The following is an 18,895-nucleotide window of genomic DNA, read 5'->3' as shown; positions in this document are numbered from 1 at the left end:
TAGGACTTCTTGTCCCCAGGTTACAGATGAGGAACTTAAGGGTCAGAGAGGTCACCGCTGGTACACGGCCAAGCCAGGGGACCAGACCTCACGTCAGACCCGAGAGGCAGGGGCACGAGGCCCCAGGACTCACCGTGTAGAGGGATTCGGCCGGAGGCTCCTCTGGTCTGGCTGTGCTTGCAGCCGGGCCCGGAGCCAGGGCTGGAGATGGACCCTTCCGGGCTCGGCGTTTGTGTGAGCCCTTCATCTGTTTCTGCAAGGAAGCAAGTCAGAGTGTCAGGGCTGGGGACGAGTGACTCCCCGGTCTCCCTCCCTGCACAGACCCACCGGGAAAGGATGGCAGGTTGTCATGAGGCCACACAGAGAGTGATCACTCAGCACCTTTCCCCCAGCCTCTCCAGGGAATCGTGCCAAATGCCTCCAAGACCTGCGTCTGACCATTCATCTGCCTGGAGAATCCAGCGACGATAAGACTCCATGAGGCACTGCCCATGGACCCAGGGCCAGACTCAGGGAGGCGGAGCTGCAGGGCAGTGCCAGTGTGACGCGGTCCCCAGCTACTGAGTGACCGTTGGGGGCAGCGCTGGGCCAACATGGCTGGACCAGGTGTGCTGTCCCGCTCTGCCCTCCCTGGCTCTGCGGCCTCCGGGAAGCCCCTTCCCCTCGCAGAGCCTTAGTCCCTTCGTCAATAACCCTCCTCTGCAAAATTATTGCAAGAATTCAGGGAAGGAAGCAAGTAAGAGCTTAGCATTTGGGTGGCACTTGGGTGGCCCTCAACCAACCGACGCACTCTTGTCCAGCCCCCCTCGTTAGCCTCGTGGCACGAAGAGATGGACGCTGTCCCTGCCCTCCCGGAGCTTAGGACCTAGCGGGGAGATGGACAAGGGACTAGAGCTTTTACCGAAGTGTGGAACACTCGCTGACCTGCAGGGAGAGAGCCTCTGGCACACGGGAGGGAATGGACACCTCGCCAGGGAGGTGAGGAAGGGGCCCTTAAGACCTGGAGGCTGAGAAGTTTGTTTGATAAGAGGGAGGAGAGGTGGAGGGAAGAGGTTTTGAGGAACTTCCAGATGGTCAGCGTGGCCAGAGAGAGGTGGACCTGCCTGGGTCAGGCAGGACAGCTGTGCAGGGGTGCGTGAAGGAAATGAGCAGTGGAAACACGGTGGGGGGCCTTTTAGAGGGGGGCGGGGCCCGAACCACAACACGGGGTCAGAAAGCTCCTGTCTGCTGGCTGCTTCCTGCAGCACTAAGGGCAGCCCCGGGGGTGGGGAGCCAAAGGGCTAGAGGAAGAGCAGGAGGCGGCACCGCCAGCTCCTTCGGCGGAGGAGGCCCTGGGAGGCCGCGCGATCGTGCCCCCTCGTTGCAGGCACCACACTGCCAAGAGTGGAACAACAGCCTCATCTCTGGGTAGAAGCTAATTAAAAACCCTGGCTGCCTGCCAATCCCCAGCCCATTTACTCGGGATTAGCTCCTGAGAGCTGCTTCACTGTCAGGCAGAAGCCAGCACCACCCCAGTCACAGCACAGACGCTGCTCAGGAAGATGGAGCCTCTCCGGGTGGCCGGTGGGGGGGGTGGGGGGCTGTGAACACTCCACCTGCCTCGTCTCGAGTCCGCCTCAATAAACCTGCAAGGCAAGTCCTCGTATTATCTCCGTTCCACACGGGAGGATGAGAAGGCTCGGAGAGGGCAGGCAGCCTGCTTGAGGCCACAGAGCCGGGACGTGGCAGAGGCAGGATTTGAACCCAGGTCTGCCTGATTTACCTGGCAGGACCTGGAGTCTCCGCTGTGTTCTTTTATTTGACTGTGTAGGTCTCATAGAAGGTGAGACAGGTACCGACCCCCACATCATACTTTATAGTTTGCAAAGAACTGTGGGACCGGTTCTTACTTCCGTTTAACCCTCATAGTAGCCTGATGAGGAGGACATGGAATTCCCACTTAAAAGAGGGGGAAACTGAGGCTGGCCCACCTAGTCAATGTCTGCCCTTGATCGAACCCAGACGTCCTGCTCTCAAATCTGGTGCCCCCACCGAACCCCTGCTTTGAGGTGTCTGCCACAGGCAAAGAGGCCTTGGCTCACCTCAAGACAGCTGGGGGCTGGTACCTTCCCCTGGACATTGCCAAGGCTGGTGGGTGTGGTCAGGGGCCCCCTGGACCCCACGGTGAGCAAGACCACGGACTGGCCTCGTGGCACTCCCACTGAGGCTGGTGGGGCTGCCAGGGAGGTAAGTGCCACTGTGGGGCTGTGGTGGGGAGCCCCAAGTCTGCCGGGGGACTGGACCAGACTTCCCGGGGCCTGCACCATCTCCTGAGGATGGGAGAGGAGTCTGAGATAGTGTCCCAGGCTGCAGAAACTGCACATGGAATGGCACGGGGACAAGGCTGTCGGACATGTCAGGGACACGCAGAAGGACAGACTGCCAGAGAGAAAGTGGTCAGATGGATGTCAAAGTGGGGGTGGGGGTTGTAAGGGCAGGGCCACAGAAGGCGAGATGCCACCATGCCATTACTCAGAGAGCTCAGGGAATCGGTCAGACGGGGTCAGGTTTGCATTTTCTAAGGCTCCCTCTGCTGCCACAGGTGTGGGTGGATTGAGGGTTGGGAGGGACAGTGAGTGGAAGGGGCGACAGAGCTCCAGGAGTGGCAGGCCTTCTAGGGGGAGATGGGGAGGCTGGGCCAGGGCCAGGGTCCCGGGGAACACAGAGGGAGCTTTCCTGGAAGAATCAGGTGGGTGCATTTTGTTACAGGTGCGGGGATGCTCCGCCCCTTGGAGCCCCACCCCTGGCCACCACCATTCCCTTCTCGTGGTTTTCGAATGAACGCGCCGGTCCGCATGGCCATCGGCAGCTCAGGAAAGCAGTGGAGGCTCCATGTCCTCCCCTGTAAGTGCGAGTGATGCTGTCGTCCTGCCCTCCCCGGACGTGGCCAGCTCTGGCTCCTCTCCACTCACGCTTTCCACAAGTACACACTGTGTCAGTCCCTGCCCTCAGGGGTCACTCTCTGGTGGGGGGACAGCACTGCACGCCTAAGCAAGAGTGCGGGGAACAGTGTGAGAAAGCAGGGAGACCCAGATTCCAGGTAAGTGGTTGATGAAGCCTGGGGCCGGGGCAGGGTGGGAGGGGCCAGGGAGAAGGGGCTAGACCCTGGACAGCAAAGGCAGAAGAGCTGTGGTTTCTTGCAACTCATAGTGATCAGTTGGTAGCTCAGGCCCAGCCACAGGTAGAGTGAGGGAGGGGCCTGATGCAAGGAGCCACAGGGAACCCCTATTCCAGGACCCCTCACCAGAATGCTCCAGGGTGTACACCTTGCAGGGCAAGCAGGCAGCCCCTTGGTCCTCAGGAGCATGCCCAGTGGACAGTGCGGCTGTGCCTGTGTGTGCATGCATCCCTACCTTCTTCCAGAGCAGCAGAGCCGTGCACGGGATGCTCAGGACACTCAGTAGGCCGATGAAGCAAAAGAGCAGGACATTCTGGGGGGCCCTTGAGGGTTCTTGGTAGCCTGTGTCTAGGAGGAGGACAGGGAAGGAGAGGCATTGTGACACTCCAAAGTGCCAACCCCCAGGCCCCCTAATCCCTAGTCTCCTTTTCCCAGAATCCCCCTTACCTACCCCAAGAACCCCCAGACTCCCACCTCTCCTGAGGTGCACATTCTCACACTCGCTCCAGCTGAGGCCTTTCCTGCGTTTGCTGCCTGGTCCTGGCTCAGGCAAGGCCCACCTCCTTGGCTTCCTAAGGGCCCTGCCCCAGTGAGCGGGCTCCACTGAGAGCTGTCTGTGGGACCCTGGGCAAGTCATTTCATCTCCTGGGGCCGCCTCTTCTCCACAAGTGAAATAGTGATCTTGTGGCCAGGCAGCGTGAGGCTGCAGAGGATGCTTTGTTCTGGGCCCGGCAGGTGCCTGGTCTGCACACCTGGGGGACCTTGTGGTGTGTGAAGGCACAGCCCAGCCCCTTCCCTTGAGCCATCCATCTTTTCCTCCCTCCGTCCTTCTCTCCATCCAGCTGGCAAAAAGTTGCAGAGAGCTGACCACGAGCCAGGCACATTGGTGTCTGTCATTCAACGAGCTCACCCTGTTACTAGGCTCCAGCCTTGTGTGCAGGACCTCACTCACCCCCACGCCAGCCTTTGACAGGCAGGGTGTTGCCATGACACCAGGCCCAAGGCCACATCCCGGCAAGCTACAGGACTGGGGGCCCCTCCCAACGGGAGTCAGAGGGGCAGGTCCTAGAATCACGGCTTTGGGGACGGGCTGTTCTTCATTTTTTGGTGTCATCGCTCCTTTGAGAACGGGATGAAAGCTAGGAACCTGTCCCCAGGAAGATGCACATGAGCCCAGTGCTCACTCACAGACCGCCACCATTCCAGTGCTCACGCCCCGTTCCATAGTCGCTCAACACCTGCCTTGTGCCGAAGGGACACTGAGCCCAAGGGACCAAGTGATATCCCTCAGGTCACCTGCCAGAGGGGGCCAGAGAAGGTGCATACCCCAGGCCTCTGCCCTTCCAACGCAAAGGCAGATGCTTTGGCACCGGTGCAGTTCCCCCATGAGGCTCGGTTCTGCTTTGCCAAAGCTGAAAGGTGAGGTAGACACCCCCCACTTCCGATCCTGGGCCCCCGATTCTGCTGCGTGGGCCTCTGGGTCCTCCTCCCTGGAAGAGCCACGGAGGCCTCACCTCTGACCAGGATGAAGGTGCCATTGCCTTTCACATGGAAGTCTGGCCAGTGGACGAAGCAGTAGTAGGTGCCGGTGGCCGACGCGTTGGACAGCTTGGGGTAGACCCTGCACTGCGTGGTGAGGGTCTGGTTCTCTGTGCCCACGATGGGCTGGCAGCCAGTCCTCCGCTCCCTTCCCTGCTGGCCCTGGCGGTCGACATAAAAGTAGCTGACCGTGAAGTCTTTCAGTTTTGGGGTGTACAGGTAGGTGATGCTGCAGTTGAAGGAGATGGACTTGTTGGCCAGAGTGACCACAATGGGGAGGCCAGTGTGGGTCACCGACTGCCCTCCTGCCGAAGAAGGAAAAGGAGACAGTGCTCACTCTCCAGGCGGCTTCGGTCCGCCCGCTTTCCCAGGAGGGCCGAGGCTCTCCCCCACCCAGGCACTAGAGCTACGTGGGCGTCGTGCCCGGTGCTTTACACGCATGACTCGCCACCTCCCAACACGCCCATGGCAAAGTGTGTAAGAGCTCTGCTTCACAGAGAAGAGAGGCCTGACGGTCAGGGAGGGCAGGTGCGGGCTTTCAGCCTCGGGGGTGGGACTGCAGTCCCGCAGGGGCTAGAGGACTCCGGACCCCACACTCCCACCAGCCTCCCCCCCAGAGGCCAAGAAGCCTCCCTGGATAACAACGCAGGCCGGAGATGACTCCAGGCAGGTGAGGATGAAGTAAAGAGGCGGGAGGCAGGCAAGTGGCAGAAAGAAGTGCCTCCCTCTTGGAGGGAGGCGGGCCTGCCCGGGGGCTGTCCCAGCCTGAGGGAGGAGGCCTGCCAGGCATCAGGAGACAGAGAGCTTTGCCTGCATCTGAGCTCAGAGGAGAACTTGTCAAACTTTTATAGAACATAACAGTTAGCAATGGCCCCAAGAGCAGTTTTCTGACAACGCAGTGGTGTTCCACACGTGGCCATTTAGCCTTGACCGTGATGTTTGGTGATGGTCACCGAGGCAGTTTTACAGGAGCTGCCTCCTCCCCACCCCCACCCACCACCCGTCTTCACCAGCAGCCTCTAGGAAGACCGTTTGAAAGCCCTCAGAGCAACAGCCTGGCCTGGCCTGAGGCCCTCCTGCCCCCTTGCAGCCTTCTGAAATGCTGGTCGGCTTCTGGGCTGGGTCAGTGGACGGTACCCCACCCCCACAGCCAGACCTCAGCTGCACAAGCCCCCTCAGCCTCAGCAGGCCTCACCCCCCAGCACCTTCCCTCTCCAGCAGCCAAACAGCAGACAGTTCTAAATTGAGGTCGGCAGCGAGCAGCCAAGAACATGCTGGCCAGGTTGTTAATCGGGAGAAGATCGTGGTTTTGAGACGCTCGGAAGGAGCAGGGAGATTTATTTCGTGGGGGGAAAGCGAGGCGTGGGCCTCCTGCCTGTGGTGCGGGGCTGGCACCAGGCCAGGCTGGTCCCTGCAGAGGTCTCAGCAGCTCAGCCCAGGACAGGATCCCAAGGGGAGGGAAGGCAGGCCCCCCGGGAGACTGGGGAGGGGGACAGAGATGGCCCTCCACACAGCTTCGTCCCTCAAAGCTCTGACTACACTGATATTTTGACTTCCTTATTGGCAACTAGAAAGACACCCCCTCCCCCAAAGAACTGCAGTCGCTGACAGTTCCGGGAATTGACTGGCACGTCTGGGTGTCAGAGCAGGTCGGGCTCGGCACGCGCTGGCACGGGGCTCCCCTCTGGCGGGTGGGGTGGGTGGGGATGTCACAGCACACTTTCTACCCCGGGGCTGTACTGCGGGTGGCAGTGGCTGCTGTTTAACTGCAAAAGGACACCCTTCGTAAACAAGGAGCTGTGACTCAGGGCTGAGGTTTGCCCCAGACGTGGCAGGGCAGGCGGGGGTCCCGGGAGGACCATGAAGGACAAGTGGCGAGAGGGTGAAGTGGACACTGCTCGCCTTGCCCAGCTGCTGTCCATCCGTCCTGCACAGTGGGCGCCCTTCTGCCGTCGGCGCTGCCCAGGACCCTACCTCCTCACTGGCCAGCTCCTCTGGAGTCCCCGGACCCGGCAGGGGAATCACTGGGGAGCCAACTTTTTTTTTTTTTCAATTCTCAAACATTTTTTTCCCATTGCTTTTAGAGAAAGAGGAAGGGGGAAGGGAGAGAGAGAGACATTGGTTGGTTACCTTCTCATACGCACCCCAACCAGGGATCAAACCCGTAACCTAGGCATGTGCCCTGACCAGGAATTGAACCCACAACATTTAGGTGTGTGGGAAGACACTCCAACCAACTGAGCCACAGGGGCCAGGGCATCGCCAGCTTTCAGCCGCATCTTCCCATTTGGTCCTCACAGTGACCCTGCGAGACAGCCAGTGCAGACAGCAGGCTGGGGTCTCCTTGGGGGGTCCAGAGGTTGGAGCCAAATCCAAATCATCAGGAAGGCGGCCACACCCAGGCCTGCTCAGGGTCCTCCCCACCCCCCCTGGACCTCCTGCTCCTCCTCTCCGAGCACCCGAGAGGCCACTTCGGGCCCCGGGGGGGGCTGCACATGCTGTCAGCGCTATGTGTCCACCTTCCTGCATGTCCCGGCAGGAGAACATTCATCCAAGTGTCTTAAAAAGTTCTCCGTATTTGAGGCCTCCTTCTAGAGAAGGATGGAATCTGCGAGTGCAATTAAGCTGATCTTTACGATTCTGGGGGACGCTATAAAAATAGATGACTACTGTTCTGTAATCTTCCGGGATTCATTCTTTTAAGGTCAGAGGATCGGGATCATGAAATGCATGGCCGTGGCTCAGGTCTGCCAGAGAGAGGAGAACCCAGGCCTCGGATGAAACTGCTATCTCTAAAAGGTGAAGCAACGAGGCTCTCTCTGTGGCTCTATGACAGCAGCCAATCTGGGGACGGCAGGACAAAAACAGGGGAGGAAGGGGATCATGGCTCCGGCGAAGGCGACGGGGCTCGGGCCTGGTGAATGTAGCCAGTCGCCTCCCCTGCTCCTTTTTCTCACTGAGTGCCAGCACCCCGGACTGGACCCCAGCTGCCCGGCCCCTACCCCCTCTCCTGGACCTGCGCCTCCATGAGGCCCCTTCTGGGGTGCAAGCTGCTCCAGCTGGCTGTGGAGCATCCCCCAGTTACAGCTCAGTGCTACAGACAGGTTCATGGTCGTTTGCAGCTGCCATATGTGCACCTCCGACAAACATTCAAGGGTACTGGCGAGATCCGGGGCCCCATCCCAAGCCAGGAGGGGCTCCCTGTCCTGGCAAAGTCCCCAGTGTAACAGGGAAGCAGAGGGAGCCTGAGGTGGGAGGGCCCGTGGGGAGGGGTACGCTGCTGTCCTGGGGTCTGGAGGTCATTAGTGAGCTGAAAGCAGGAACCCATGCATCCAGTAGGCTAGAAATGGCCCAAGGACAGGGGGGAAAGAACATGTACAGAAAACATACTCTGCCTGAGCGCCTCATGCCCTGTGTCAACTCAACACAATGATCCCATGAGGCAATGACTGCAACCTTATTTTGCAGACAAAAAAACAAAAAGCCCAAGGCATCTTAGAGGCCCAAAGCTACAGAGTTCCTGGGTGGTCGAGCTGGAACTTGAACCCAGGGTGTCTGTGCTGAGGAAGAAAAGCCGGCATCCGGGCCAGGCAGTGCAGTCAGGAACTTGGCCAACTGTGACCTGGCACAGGGCTAAGGGTTCATGGTGGCACCAAGCACAGTGGACATCGGATGCTGAAGAGACTCCTGGCAGAAGTAACACATTCGCACAGTCAGAGGCCAGCGAGTGGCTGCAGGGCACCCTGCCTGCCCCACGGGGCCTGCTTCTTACCACAGGCCCGGGGGCTTTAGGGAGACCCCACAGAGCTTGAGGTGTGTCCCCCAAGGGCCACTGGGGTGGCCCAGTGGGTAGGCCCACCTTGCCCCTGGTGACTGCTGCGTTGTGATCGATCACTTGTTCAGGCGAAGGGACTGTGTCCCTATGGGACAGGCTGGGCCAGGACACAGTGAGCTGGCCTCAGGGTCCTTCAGGGTTCTGCTCACGGGCTGCCCGGGGGGCCCTGGCCCAGGGTGGTGGGCTGGAAGAAATTCGGATTCCTGGGCTGAGGAGCAGGGAAGCCCCAGGAGCCATGTCAGTGTGCCCCAGTGGGGCCACTGAGTGGGATAAAAGTGCACGAAGGAGTCCACTCCCGGCCCTGAGTGCACGGGGCCACCTGTCTGCAGCACCTGCCTGGCAGGCTTCCTCTGCCCCTGCCCACTCTCCCCCACCCTGGCTGGCTGCGGAGCATCCATCCCCCTCTGGCATGAATCAGCCTCTGGATGGGAGAAGTGTGAGCCCGTGGTGAGTGTGGGTGGTGCAGAGCACCGCTGGTGGGTGAGGTCCCCGGGCGTGAGCCGGCCAGAGACAGGACTGAAATGCAGTTGCAGCCTGGTGTCTGAGAGGGCCTGACCCCCAGGGCCACCACCCCAGCTCAGGGCCAACACCCCAGCTCGGGCCCACCTGAGAACCTGGTTGCTTATCAGGCATCACCTCGTGCTCCCTTCTCCACCCCCACACAACGGCCACGCACAGATGGTTCAACGGGGCAGCGCGGGCTGCCACCCCCACGCTCTGCCCACCCCTACTTCTCAGAAGATGGTGTCTCCCAGGGACGGCATGTCCTCCATCCCTCACTTCTTAAAGCCCCAGGGATGGCTAGGAAGCTGGGGCCTGACCAGAAAGGGGGACAGAGGTGCCTAGAAAAGCGCAGGCCTGAGTTTGGATCCTGGCTCTCTCACCTAAAGCTGTGCAACTTTGGACAGGTGGCTTTCCTTCTCTGAAGTTCAGCATCTCCCCTGCAACAGGGGAGGCCAACGATGCCAAGTTTATAGAGTTGTCGCAGGATTCACGGGGGCCAAGAACATTCCTAGGCTGCTGTAGGGCCAGCCTGCCTTTACCAGGCACAAGAAGAGAGAGAGGGGAAGTCACAGGAGTCCTGAGTCCTTCCACAGACAGATCCACACGCGGGGCACGTCCAGCAGGCGTGGCCTCCAGAGCTCTCCCCTCGGCAGCCTCCTCCCACTGTTGCCCCATCCTGCCCTCTGTCTGTCTGTCTGTCTGTTGCCTTGTTGGGAAAGACTTTGTCTGTCACTCAGTGGGCGTCTGACTCCCCCCTTTTCCTGTTCTTCTTTTGATCCTGTGACCACTCGAACTGCTGGTTGAGAGCAGGCAGCTGCAGAGCGCACCCCTCTCCTCCCAGCCAGAGCCTGCCCGGCTGTTCCTGGGGATCCACCGGCCATCCCGCTGACCCTGCCTGGGGAGGACATCCTCCAGAGGAGACCCGGGAAGGAGTGGAAATCAATCCACAAGGTCAAGGCAGCAGTTGAGAAAAACACACAGAGCACTCCATGTGGGGGAAGGGCACCACTGGCGGCCTTCTGGCTCCAGCCAAGTCACACAGCTGGGTGCACACGGGGTCATACTATACCACATGCTTTGACTGTGGGCTGCCATGAAAAAACCCTGTACGTCCTGGCCCAGGGGACCCAGGCCATGTGTCCAGGCCCTGCACAGCTTGGCTCAGCCGCCCTGGCCCTCAGCTCACTCCCCTACTGCCACCGGGCCTGCCAGGCTCCTAGGCCTTTGCCTGCGCTGTTCCCACAGTTCAGAATGTCCCGCCCCTTCCTGTCAGGGTCCCCCTCTCAGTCTGCAGGACTTGCTCCACGCCTCCTTGAGCCATTCCTGGGTACACGGCTCCCCACCCCCTCCCTGTCTCCCGCCCAACGTAGACCCTCAGGCATCCCTGTTAAGCCACATGATGATAGGAGGAGACGTCCCTGGGCGCTCTCCCGTTTTGCGGATGGGACAACCGAGGCTCAGGAAGTAAAAGCTTTACCCAAACAGCACAGTTGTCAGTGGAAATAATGGGATTTTGAGCTGGTCCTTTTGGGTCCTTAACCTCACATGCTTAATCAGTACTCTATGCTACAGTTTTAAAATCTCAAAGCAAGCAAAGGAAAAAACTTATCCAATGAAAGAACTGGACTCTTCCAAAGAGAGCTAAACACTCAGAGGCCATTTTTCTAGACTTGGGTCATCTAATACACAGACACGTCGGGCAGCTCATAGGAGTCTGGGGACAACGGTACTCAGCACTGACCCTGCAGCATTAGGGTGGTGGCCACTGTAGCCCAGCTAACGGAGAGCCTGAGGCTCCCAGAGCAGAAGCTCCTGGGCCCAGGAGCCCTCCAGACTGGTTCTGGGCGGGGCCCGCCGAGTATCCAAAGCCAGCCGCATCCCTCCCTCACTGCAGCAATGACATCCCCTCCCCAGCCCCCACCCTGGACCTGGCACTGTCCCCATCTCGCCCCTCCCTCCTCACTCGTTCAGCTGCAGGGACCTCCTGGCTGCTCCTGCCCCCCACCGCTGATCTCTGGGCCAGGCCTTGGCCCCAGCTCTGCCTCTGCCTGGAACCCAACCCCTTCTACGGCTCTGAGCTCCAGCCTGGTGGGAGAGCCCCGACGTGCTGATCAAAGGTGTCCACTCTCACTAAGGTCGATTTTAAAGGAAAACACTTTGATTCCCCAGCTACAGAAGAGAGCAGTTCCCACGGCCTTTATTTTAGGCATGGAGTTTTGTCCTCCGATTTGCCCCTGGCATCCACTGGAGCCAGGCCTTTCTTTAAAGGCCCATCTGAAGGGCCGCTGGGAAGGTGCGGATGCAGGCCGCTGGTCCTATCGCGGAGCGCCAGCCCTTTGCCTGGGCGTGAATGCCAGGGGGCCGGGGACGACAGCGAGTCCTTCAGGACACACACGCCTCGAACACAACGGCGCATGGCCACGTGGCTGACGAGGGAGCAGCGTGGAGCAGGCGTTGGAAGGTGACCCTCAGACAGATGCCTCAAACAGAGGGCAGAGTTCCGATGCTCTCGGAACGCTGGCGTCTGCCTGCCTGTCACATCTTTCACCGCCTCTGAGTGACTCAGGGAGCCGCACACAGATGTGCTTGCCTCGGGGCCTTTTCCACCTGATCACGCCTCTGGACTCTGGACCTTGGGGGCACAGTGGCCACTCAGGGACACAAACCAAGTGCAGAATGTCAGATGTTTGGTCCCAGAAATGTTACAGCTGCATGGGTGGTAATTGGTATTTTTACAGCAGTCATTTCCCTCTTGGCTGGGCCGGTGAGAGTTGCTCAGACTTTGGAGTTCCTTCGAGGGTGCGACCCGTGGCGGCTGCAGGGGACTCTGTTTCTCAAGTTACATCCCCCTCTGCTCTCAAAGTGCGGTGTCAGCATGGAGGGGAGGGGAGGGCCGATGGGTGTGATGGGTGTTCTGCTCCTTGTCTCTGAAGGGGGGTGGGCGAAATGGAGAGAGGGGAATAGAGCCCACTGGGTGCCCCACGGTGTGTGCCCCCTGGAGTCCCACTGGGGAGGGCCAGACTCCAGCTGAACGACAGCAGGGAAGGGGTGGGACGAAGGGGGTCTCAGAAACCAGGGCAGGGGCCCCAACCAGCTGGCAGGCGACCCCTGGACTGGGCGATTGCTTGTTTTTTAAGTGATAATTCTTCAGGTCTCCCTGACCATTATTAAAGCAAAAAACGCTCCCTGCAGAAATTCCAGACACCGCAGAGAAGGATCAAGGAGACCTTGGGACTGGCCTGCCTCCCTGACGCCCCAGCGGGAACATGTGCCCCTTCCTCGCCTTCTCTTCGCAGGGACAGACTTCGAAGGGAGAGTAGGAGGCAGCCACGCGTGTGTGGAGGTGGCGGGGGCGGCGAGGGGGGTTAAGCACAAGAAAGCTCTTGGGCGACATTTCTAGAAGTCTTGTAACAAGGTACGGAGTGGGAAGACTCAAGAGCCTGGTGGAGTTGAAAGAAAGGGTTTGGGCAGGGACGGGCAACAGAGGGCCCAGCGCCATCCTGGAAACCTGGGAGAGCCTCTGGGGGCGTCTGAACTGGGAAGTGACATGCCCCTATTTCCTGCAGAAAGAAGACAAGAGAAATGCTATAGACTCCCAAACAGTCTCCTCAGCTGCCTGAAACCTCACATTAGTGATTCATGCTATGGGATTCGGTCCCCCTCCCCACTCCAGCCTCCTTTTAAAATATAAATGCTTCTGGCTGTCAGTACACTAACTCCTTCCAGGGGGCACCTGCACCAGATCACTTTTATCCTGACTTGTCTTAAATCTCTACCTCCCCAAAGATCCTGTACCCTCAGGGCTCAAAATTGCCCTTCCTCCTCCCACCCTCCCTTTCTGGCTCCTCCAATTAACCAGCCCATCCAGTCCCTTCCCCGCCCCCTACCCTCCCACCGCAGCAGGAGGTCAGCAAAGTCCCAGGTCACTAAGCTGTGGCTCCTACTGTTTCTGGCCTTGAACTTGACCCTGCAGACAGCTCCCTCTTTGACCTCTCCTCCGTGCCCCCACCAAGGCCCACACCTTCTCTCTTGGCCTTTCTCTGGCGTTTCTTACACGGCCCAGTTCTTAAGGTTGGGCACTGATCCCTTGGCTCTATCTGCACCCTCACCTGCCCCAAGTGAGCCCAGACGTGCCCCCGCTGCCTCTGAGCTCCTGCACACTCAGATCCACAGGTGAACACTCTTGGTGGGGAGGCCCCGATGGCCTTTGGGTTTGCCAGTGGGAGAGTGGGCAGAGGAAATAGCAGAGTTTGACCTTGACGGACTGACAGGCAGGCGGAAGTGACCAGGGAGGCACATGAGAGCATACCTCCCAGGCCAAGCGGGCGGCAGGAGCTTCAGGGGCAGGCAGCAATCCAGCCTGGCTCAGAAGCGGGGTGTGGGAGGAGGGGGCAGCAGCCTGCAAGGAAGGGGGGTCTTACCCACACATACTGCCATGAGAGCCCAGCAGACGGGCGGGGCGACTCTGTCGGCAGCTGTGCGGCACCCCCTGGGGATCTCCCTGGTGGATTGTCTTCAGGGCCCTTAGCTTTTTAGGACAAGGTGTGAGGGGCAGGGGCTGATTTGAAGGGCATGCATGTTTTAAATGTTAATATGTGTTTCTGGGTCCTGCAGAAATGTGCCCTTGGACCCTATGGCAAGCACTGTGGGGAGCACCTTCCTTGCCCTTGGGCTTGGACTGTGCCTGCTCAGTGTCCCCTTCCCCTGGCCCTTCAGCAGCAAGCAAGGGTCTGGCCCAGAGCCTCAGAGGGGCTCCAGCTCCGCCCCCACCCTCCACCACAGCTCACACAGTCCTAGAGAAGGAGGGGTGCAGATTCCTGCCAGGCCCACCACACGCCATCCCATTCCCATGGTCAAGTCCCCACCAGCCCACCCTGAGGAGTGTCAGGGGGTCCTAGACATGCTGTCCTGATGCCGCTGGCCAGGCCCCAGCAGAGGAGGGCGCTACACAACATGACAGGAAGCCTGGGACTCAGTGGTCAGGCGGCTTGGCTGAAGCCTCCTCAGACCCAAACCCAAGCCCGGCAGACTGTCCTCGCCAGAGGACCAGGAGCTTCACCTGCCAATTTCACATCTATCCCCGCCGCTCCCCTGCTCCAGGCTCACCCCAGCCGCCCCTTGCCTTCCTCTGTCTTGGGCCCCCATCCCAGCATCTGACACCCACACGCCGACTACAGTGAGCTCCCGCCTAGACCCACATGAACGAGGAAGCAGACGGAGGCCCAGGGTCAGAGGGGAGACGTGGGAGGTGGATCCCATGTCCAGGCCCCTGTTTACCCAGACCTTCGCCTGCTGCTGTCACTCACCAGACAGGAGAGTCGTGCCTGAGGCTCAGGAGGACCAGGAGGCTCACACCCATAGAACCCCAGGATCCCCGTGCCTGTCCTGGTGGCATCAAGTCTCCACCATGTTCAGAACCACTACCGGGTTGTCTGTAGCCAAGGCACTGAATTGCCCATTATTGCTAGAGTTTCCTGGGCACCCCTGGTGCCAGCGCTACACTGGGCCCTCCTGCCCTCTGGAAGCCCAGAGTCCCCCCAGGGAGGGGGGCAGCCAGCCCAGAGAGAAGCAGCCTCAGTGGGGACACGTGCCCTGGCAGCTCCAAACCCATGCGTGCCTGGAGACCACACACGAGCACCCGCAGCCCCAGACGGGAAGCACCTGAAACGCCAAGCGTAAGTAAATAGATCGCAGTGCATTCATTCAGTGGCATTTTCTACAGCAGGCGCTGACAAATGTGCTCTGCACCGGGCCAGACAGCAAATACTTTATGCTTTGCAGCCATATGGCCTCTATCGCGAAGACGCAACTCCGCCGACGCAGGGCGTCAGCAGACATAGATGATCTATGAAGGAGATGTATGGCTCTGTTCCAATAAAACTTTATTTATGGACACGGAAATATGAATATTGTACAATTTTCACATGTCCTGAAACATTCGTTTTGGGGGTTCCCCTTGGCCATTAAAATAATCTGAACACTATTCATAACTTGTAGGCCATACAAAGAGGCTGTGGGCTGGACTTAGCCTGCGGGCTGTGGTTTGCAACCCCTGCCTTTTAGCGATGAAAATAAACTTCAACCACACCCTCATCTGGATAGATCTTCCAAAACACAGCAGTGAATGAAAGAAGCAGGTCACAAAAGAAGATACACAGTACCATTCTGACGACACACAGAGCCGAAACAGAGAAGACTCTGAGGGGAGAGGGGTCCTGTGGGGGGTCGGCGGGGCTCTGAGGCACCCGAATGTCCTCTTCCTTGACCTGGGGGAGCAGTCACACGGGACTGTTTGACAAAATGTGTTGTTCTTTCCTGTGTGTCACAACTTCAAAAGAGAGGGCGGAGACAGTAGGACCTACGGCAACAGCACTTACCACCCACTGCTCTGCGGGGACCTGGGGCTCTGCAGCTAAAGGCCCTCTCACGGTCCCTCGTGGCTCCGCCTTCCCAGCCCTCGCCCCTGCTGGGCCTGCTAGCCACCCCCCTGCTCTCTCTCCTCCCCATCTTGCTCCCTTGCCCCTCCAACACTCTCCCCTGCCCCACCTCCAGCGGGGAAGCGCTTCTCCTTGCCTGCCTCCAAAACTCTGTATGGGACCAGACAAAGAGGAAAAGCAGAGGCCAGGGCTGTGAGGAGGGGGCAGGAGGCTCCTGACCACCTTCTGGACGTCAAAGGGGGCGACGGCACATGAGTCCAGAGTGAACGGGAGCAGGGAGGCAAACCCCAGCCTGGAACTCCCGCCTCTGGTCAGGGGTCAAGTTCTCCAGGCAAATCTCACAGTTTCCAACAGGCTGAGAGTGAGAATTGGGGCTTGTTCACTTCTAAGTCACCCCAGGGTCTAGAATAGGTCCTCCTCAATGGGTATTTGAGAAATAACACAGCCCAGGGTTCTGCAAAGGCCAGAAAGAGAAAGGGGACTGACATTTGCAGAGGACATTGAGGTTCAGAAAGGTTAAGTAACTTGTCTGAGCTCACACAGCAGTCCATGGAAGAAGGCAGGACTTGAACCTGGCCTGTCTGGCCCCAGAGCCCTTGGAGGTGACTGAGGCCTGGTGGAAGCAAGGCTAGAGAGCAGGTGCGCCGGCTCAGGTGTTTCACCCCTGGGAGAGCAGTTGCCCATGAGACCACAGGTGGCTGCCAGGCCCTCTGAGAAAAGCAGTTTGCAGAGGGCTCAGGAGAGCAGGCTTGAGTCCTGACTCACAGCAGGAGGTCCCGAGATGCCATCCCAGGGTGTGCTGGAGACCACTGAAAAGGCGGGCGTGACCCCGAGGAGCCTGTGGGCTCACCTGGATGTCAACTGACTCTCACGTTTCAGCCGGCTCTGCTGGGCTGGCAGGCGCTGCCTCTCTGAGCCCTAACCCTGTGCCCCAGCCACCCAGGCCTGGGGCGTGCCAGCAGGCAGGCTCCACTGCCCCACTCATTTAACAGATGAGGCGCTTGAGGCACAGTGGCATTGAGAACCCCTGCCCCCAGGGTCTCTGGGTGGGTCGCAGAACAGATTCAAACTCAGGCCGAGCGCCCCTGGCCTGCCCTCATCCTTGCATCTCACTCACAGTGGTTTCTAAGGTCGGGGGAGGTTTAGGTGATGTGGGAGGGGCCGAATTCCTTCATCAAAACGCAGAGACCAGGAGGAGGGGTCATAGATCAACAGACTTGGAGCTGCAGGGGCAGGACCAGGAGAAATGGGGTGCTGTCTGCTGCTCCCAGGGGTTCCGGGGACCACAAGGATGACTTCGCCTCTTGTGAAAGGGCAGAGTTTCTCTTTTTGTAGCGTTTGCTGCAATACTGGGGGAAATCTGCTGTTTGTTTGCACTCAGGATGGTTACAAAATCGCCCTTCACGTCAGCACCTGCAGAGCCTCTTCCAGTTTGCATCCTGTGGAGGGTCCCTTCTGGGGAGGAGGAACCACACAAGGAGAAGTGATGGGAATCTGGGGGAATTAAGTTTAAAATGACTAAGTGTGAGTGCAAACGCATCGTCTCCTCAGGCCATCTTTGCCCCGGCCCATCTCTCGTCTCTCGGGGGCGGGAGGGGGTGCGAGGTGACCAGATTCAAGGATGGATGTCACCAGGGGCCAGGTTTGCAGGCCTGCAGTAGGTACCACACATTTGGCTCTTGCCTGAGGGGGTGGGGAGGAAGGGGAGACTTTTCTCTGAAGAATGTTCCTTACAAACAAGGGTGAGAGGAGCCCCGGGCCCACCCACGGCCAATAGTCCTAGCTCTGGGCTCAGGCTGACCTGGGTCTGAACCTGACCTCTTCTCAGCGAAGCCTTGGCCACGCTGCCCGGCCTCTGCAAGTCTCCATTTCCTGTTCCTCAATGGTCCTGGTCGGAATAGCACCCCAAGGGGGCCGCAAGGGGCGCTGGGTGTGTGTGAAGTCAGGGTGAGTGTGAAGCTCCAAGATTCATGATCATAACAGCTGTTGTTGTTCATGGTATAAACGAAAGGCAGAGGGTGAAGCGGAGTGGGCGGCTCCTGGAAGCCTCATCCAAGTCTGGGTGAAGAGGGGGAACTGCCCGGGTCCGCCCCACAAGGGTTGGGGGGTCGGGTTAATGCTGCCCAGGAAGAGACTGAGCCAGTGTAAGCAGCCCTGGGGAGGCCCACTCTTGGGGGTTCCCTGGCCTGGATGAACTCACCCCAAGGCCACCCACCCCAGGTCCTGGCTTGACTCTGGGCCTCCAGCTTCCAAGGGGGCCTGGGACCAGGAAGGGGGCACAGTGCTGATCCCCCAAAATGCCTAGCTCCCATTGTAAAATAACGATGTAACCTCTGATTGTCCTCCAGGAAGTGGGTGGTGCCATCCTTTCTGGTAACAGTGACAACTGTTCGTGCTACAGGTTACAGTGCTCCTGGCGGCCAGCTGCTGGCTCCCCTCACCCCCAGCTAACCCTGCAACGACACCGAAGGGGCCTCTGCCACTTGGCAGGTTCAACAGCTTGCTTCTACCTTAGATTCCTTGGGGGTGAGCTGTCCCTCCCCACTGACCTCTGCCCCCAACCCCAGTGCCCCCTGGCCACAGCCGTGCCCACCCCCCTGGTTTAAGGGCCAGGAGGTCAGACAGTGCTGAGAGGGAGGCTCTCAACACAGCATCGAAGGGGGAGCGCTGCCCCCACCTCTTCAAAAGCCACCTTGGCGAGGCATTAGCTAAACATCTCCTGGTCCCGAAGGCTTCCCCTGTGAAGTCTGCAGTGTTCAAACGCAACCAGCAAATCCCCCCAGACCAGACGGGAATTAGCTGCACGGGCGGGCGGGGCGGCGGGCGGATGAAAGCTGCTTTGATGTGCAGCGCCGGAGCGGGGAGCACGTGGGAAGGAGAGCACATACCTGTGGGCCGCAGGGTCCAGGGGCACAGCAGCAAGCCCAGGAGCCAGGGGGCTACGAGGGGGCCCCGTGGGGCCCAGCACCGCCGAGGCCAGCTCTCCATGGGGCCTCCAGGACAGTGTCTCTGCTTCCTCTTTAGTTCCCAGGAGGGGACAGCTGCTGGTAGCCACAGTTCCCCTTCCCATCCCCACTAAGCTCCTCCCTGGCCTCCCTGCTTCCTCAAGGCCTCTTGGGCCTGCTCCTCTTGATGACCGATGACCCCAGGCAGGCGGTGCCAGGTGAGGCTCTGGTGCTCTCTCTTCTGCAGAAGAGCTGGGCGGGGCTCAGGCCTCCCAATCCACCAGGTGTGAGGGCTCCTCCCCTCCTGACCCCTTTCCAGCTGGTGGCTGGTCCAGATCCTGGTGATGAGGGAGCACAGATTTCCACCAATAACTCCAGGGCTTGGTTTAGCCGCTCACTCCTGAAACGGCTTAAAAATGCCCAGGTTCACTCGAACTTCCCCTGGGACTAGCCCAGGAGTCCCCTGAGGATGTGGGCT

General features: G+C 59.5%; 1 protein-coding gene across 1 annotated transcript in view; it reads right to left on the bottom strand.

Annotated features, from left to right (window-relative positions):
• The window catches only part of NFAM1 (NFAT activating protein with ITAM motif 1), a 30,435-nt gene extending 11,912 nt beyond the window's left edge, over positions 1-18,523 (bottom strand). The window contains exons 1-4 of the mRNA XM_037160680.2: positions 18,361-18,523; positions 4,672-5,001; positions 3,393-3,505; positions 134-253 (exon numbers count right to left, since the gene is read on the bottom strand). Of these exons, the coding sequence (XP_037016575.1) occupies positions 134-253; positions 3,393-3,505; positions 4,672-5,001; positions 18,361-18,460 (663 nt within the window). The 5' untranslated portion in view covers positions 18,461-18,523. The remainder of the gene's footprint in view (positions 1-133; positions 254-3,392; positions 3,506-4,671; positions 5,002-18,360) is intronic.
• Between the last annotated feature and the right edge of the window lie 372 nt (positions 18,524-18,895).

This window comes from Artibeus jamaicensis, unplaced genomic scaffold (assembly GCF_021234435.1).
Source record: "Artibeus jamaicensis isolate MK-2021 breed Jamaican fruit bat unplaced genomic scaffold, CSHL_Jam_final contig_233, whole genome shotgun sequence".
Classification (NCBI taxonomy): Eukaryota; Metazoa; Chordata; class Mammalia; order Chiroptera; family Phyllostomidae; genus Artibeus; species Artibeus jamaicensis.
This window is presented reverse-complemented; position numbering and strand designations above follow the sequence as displayed.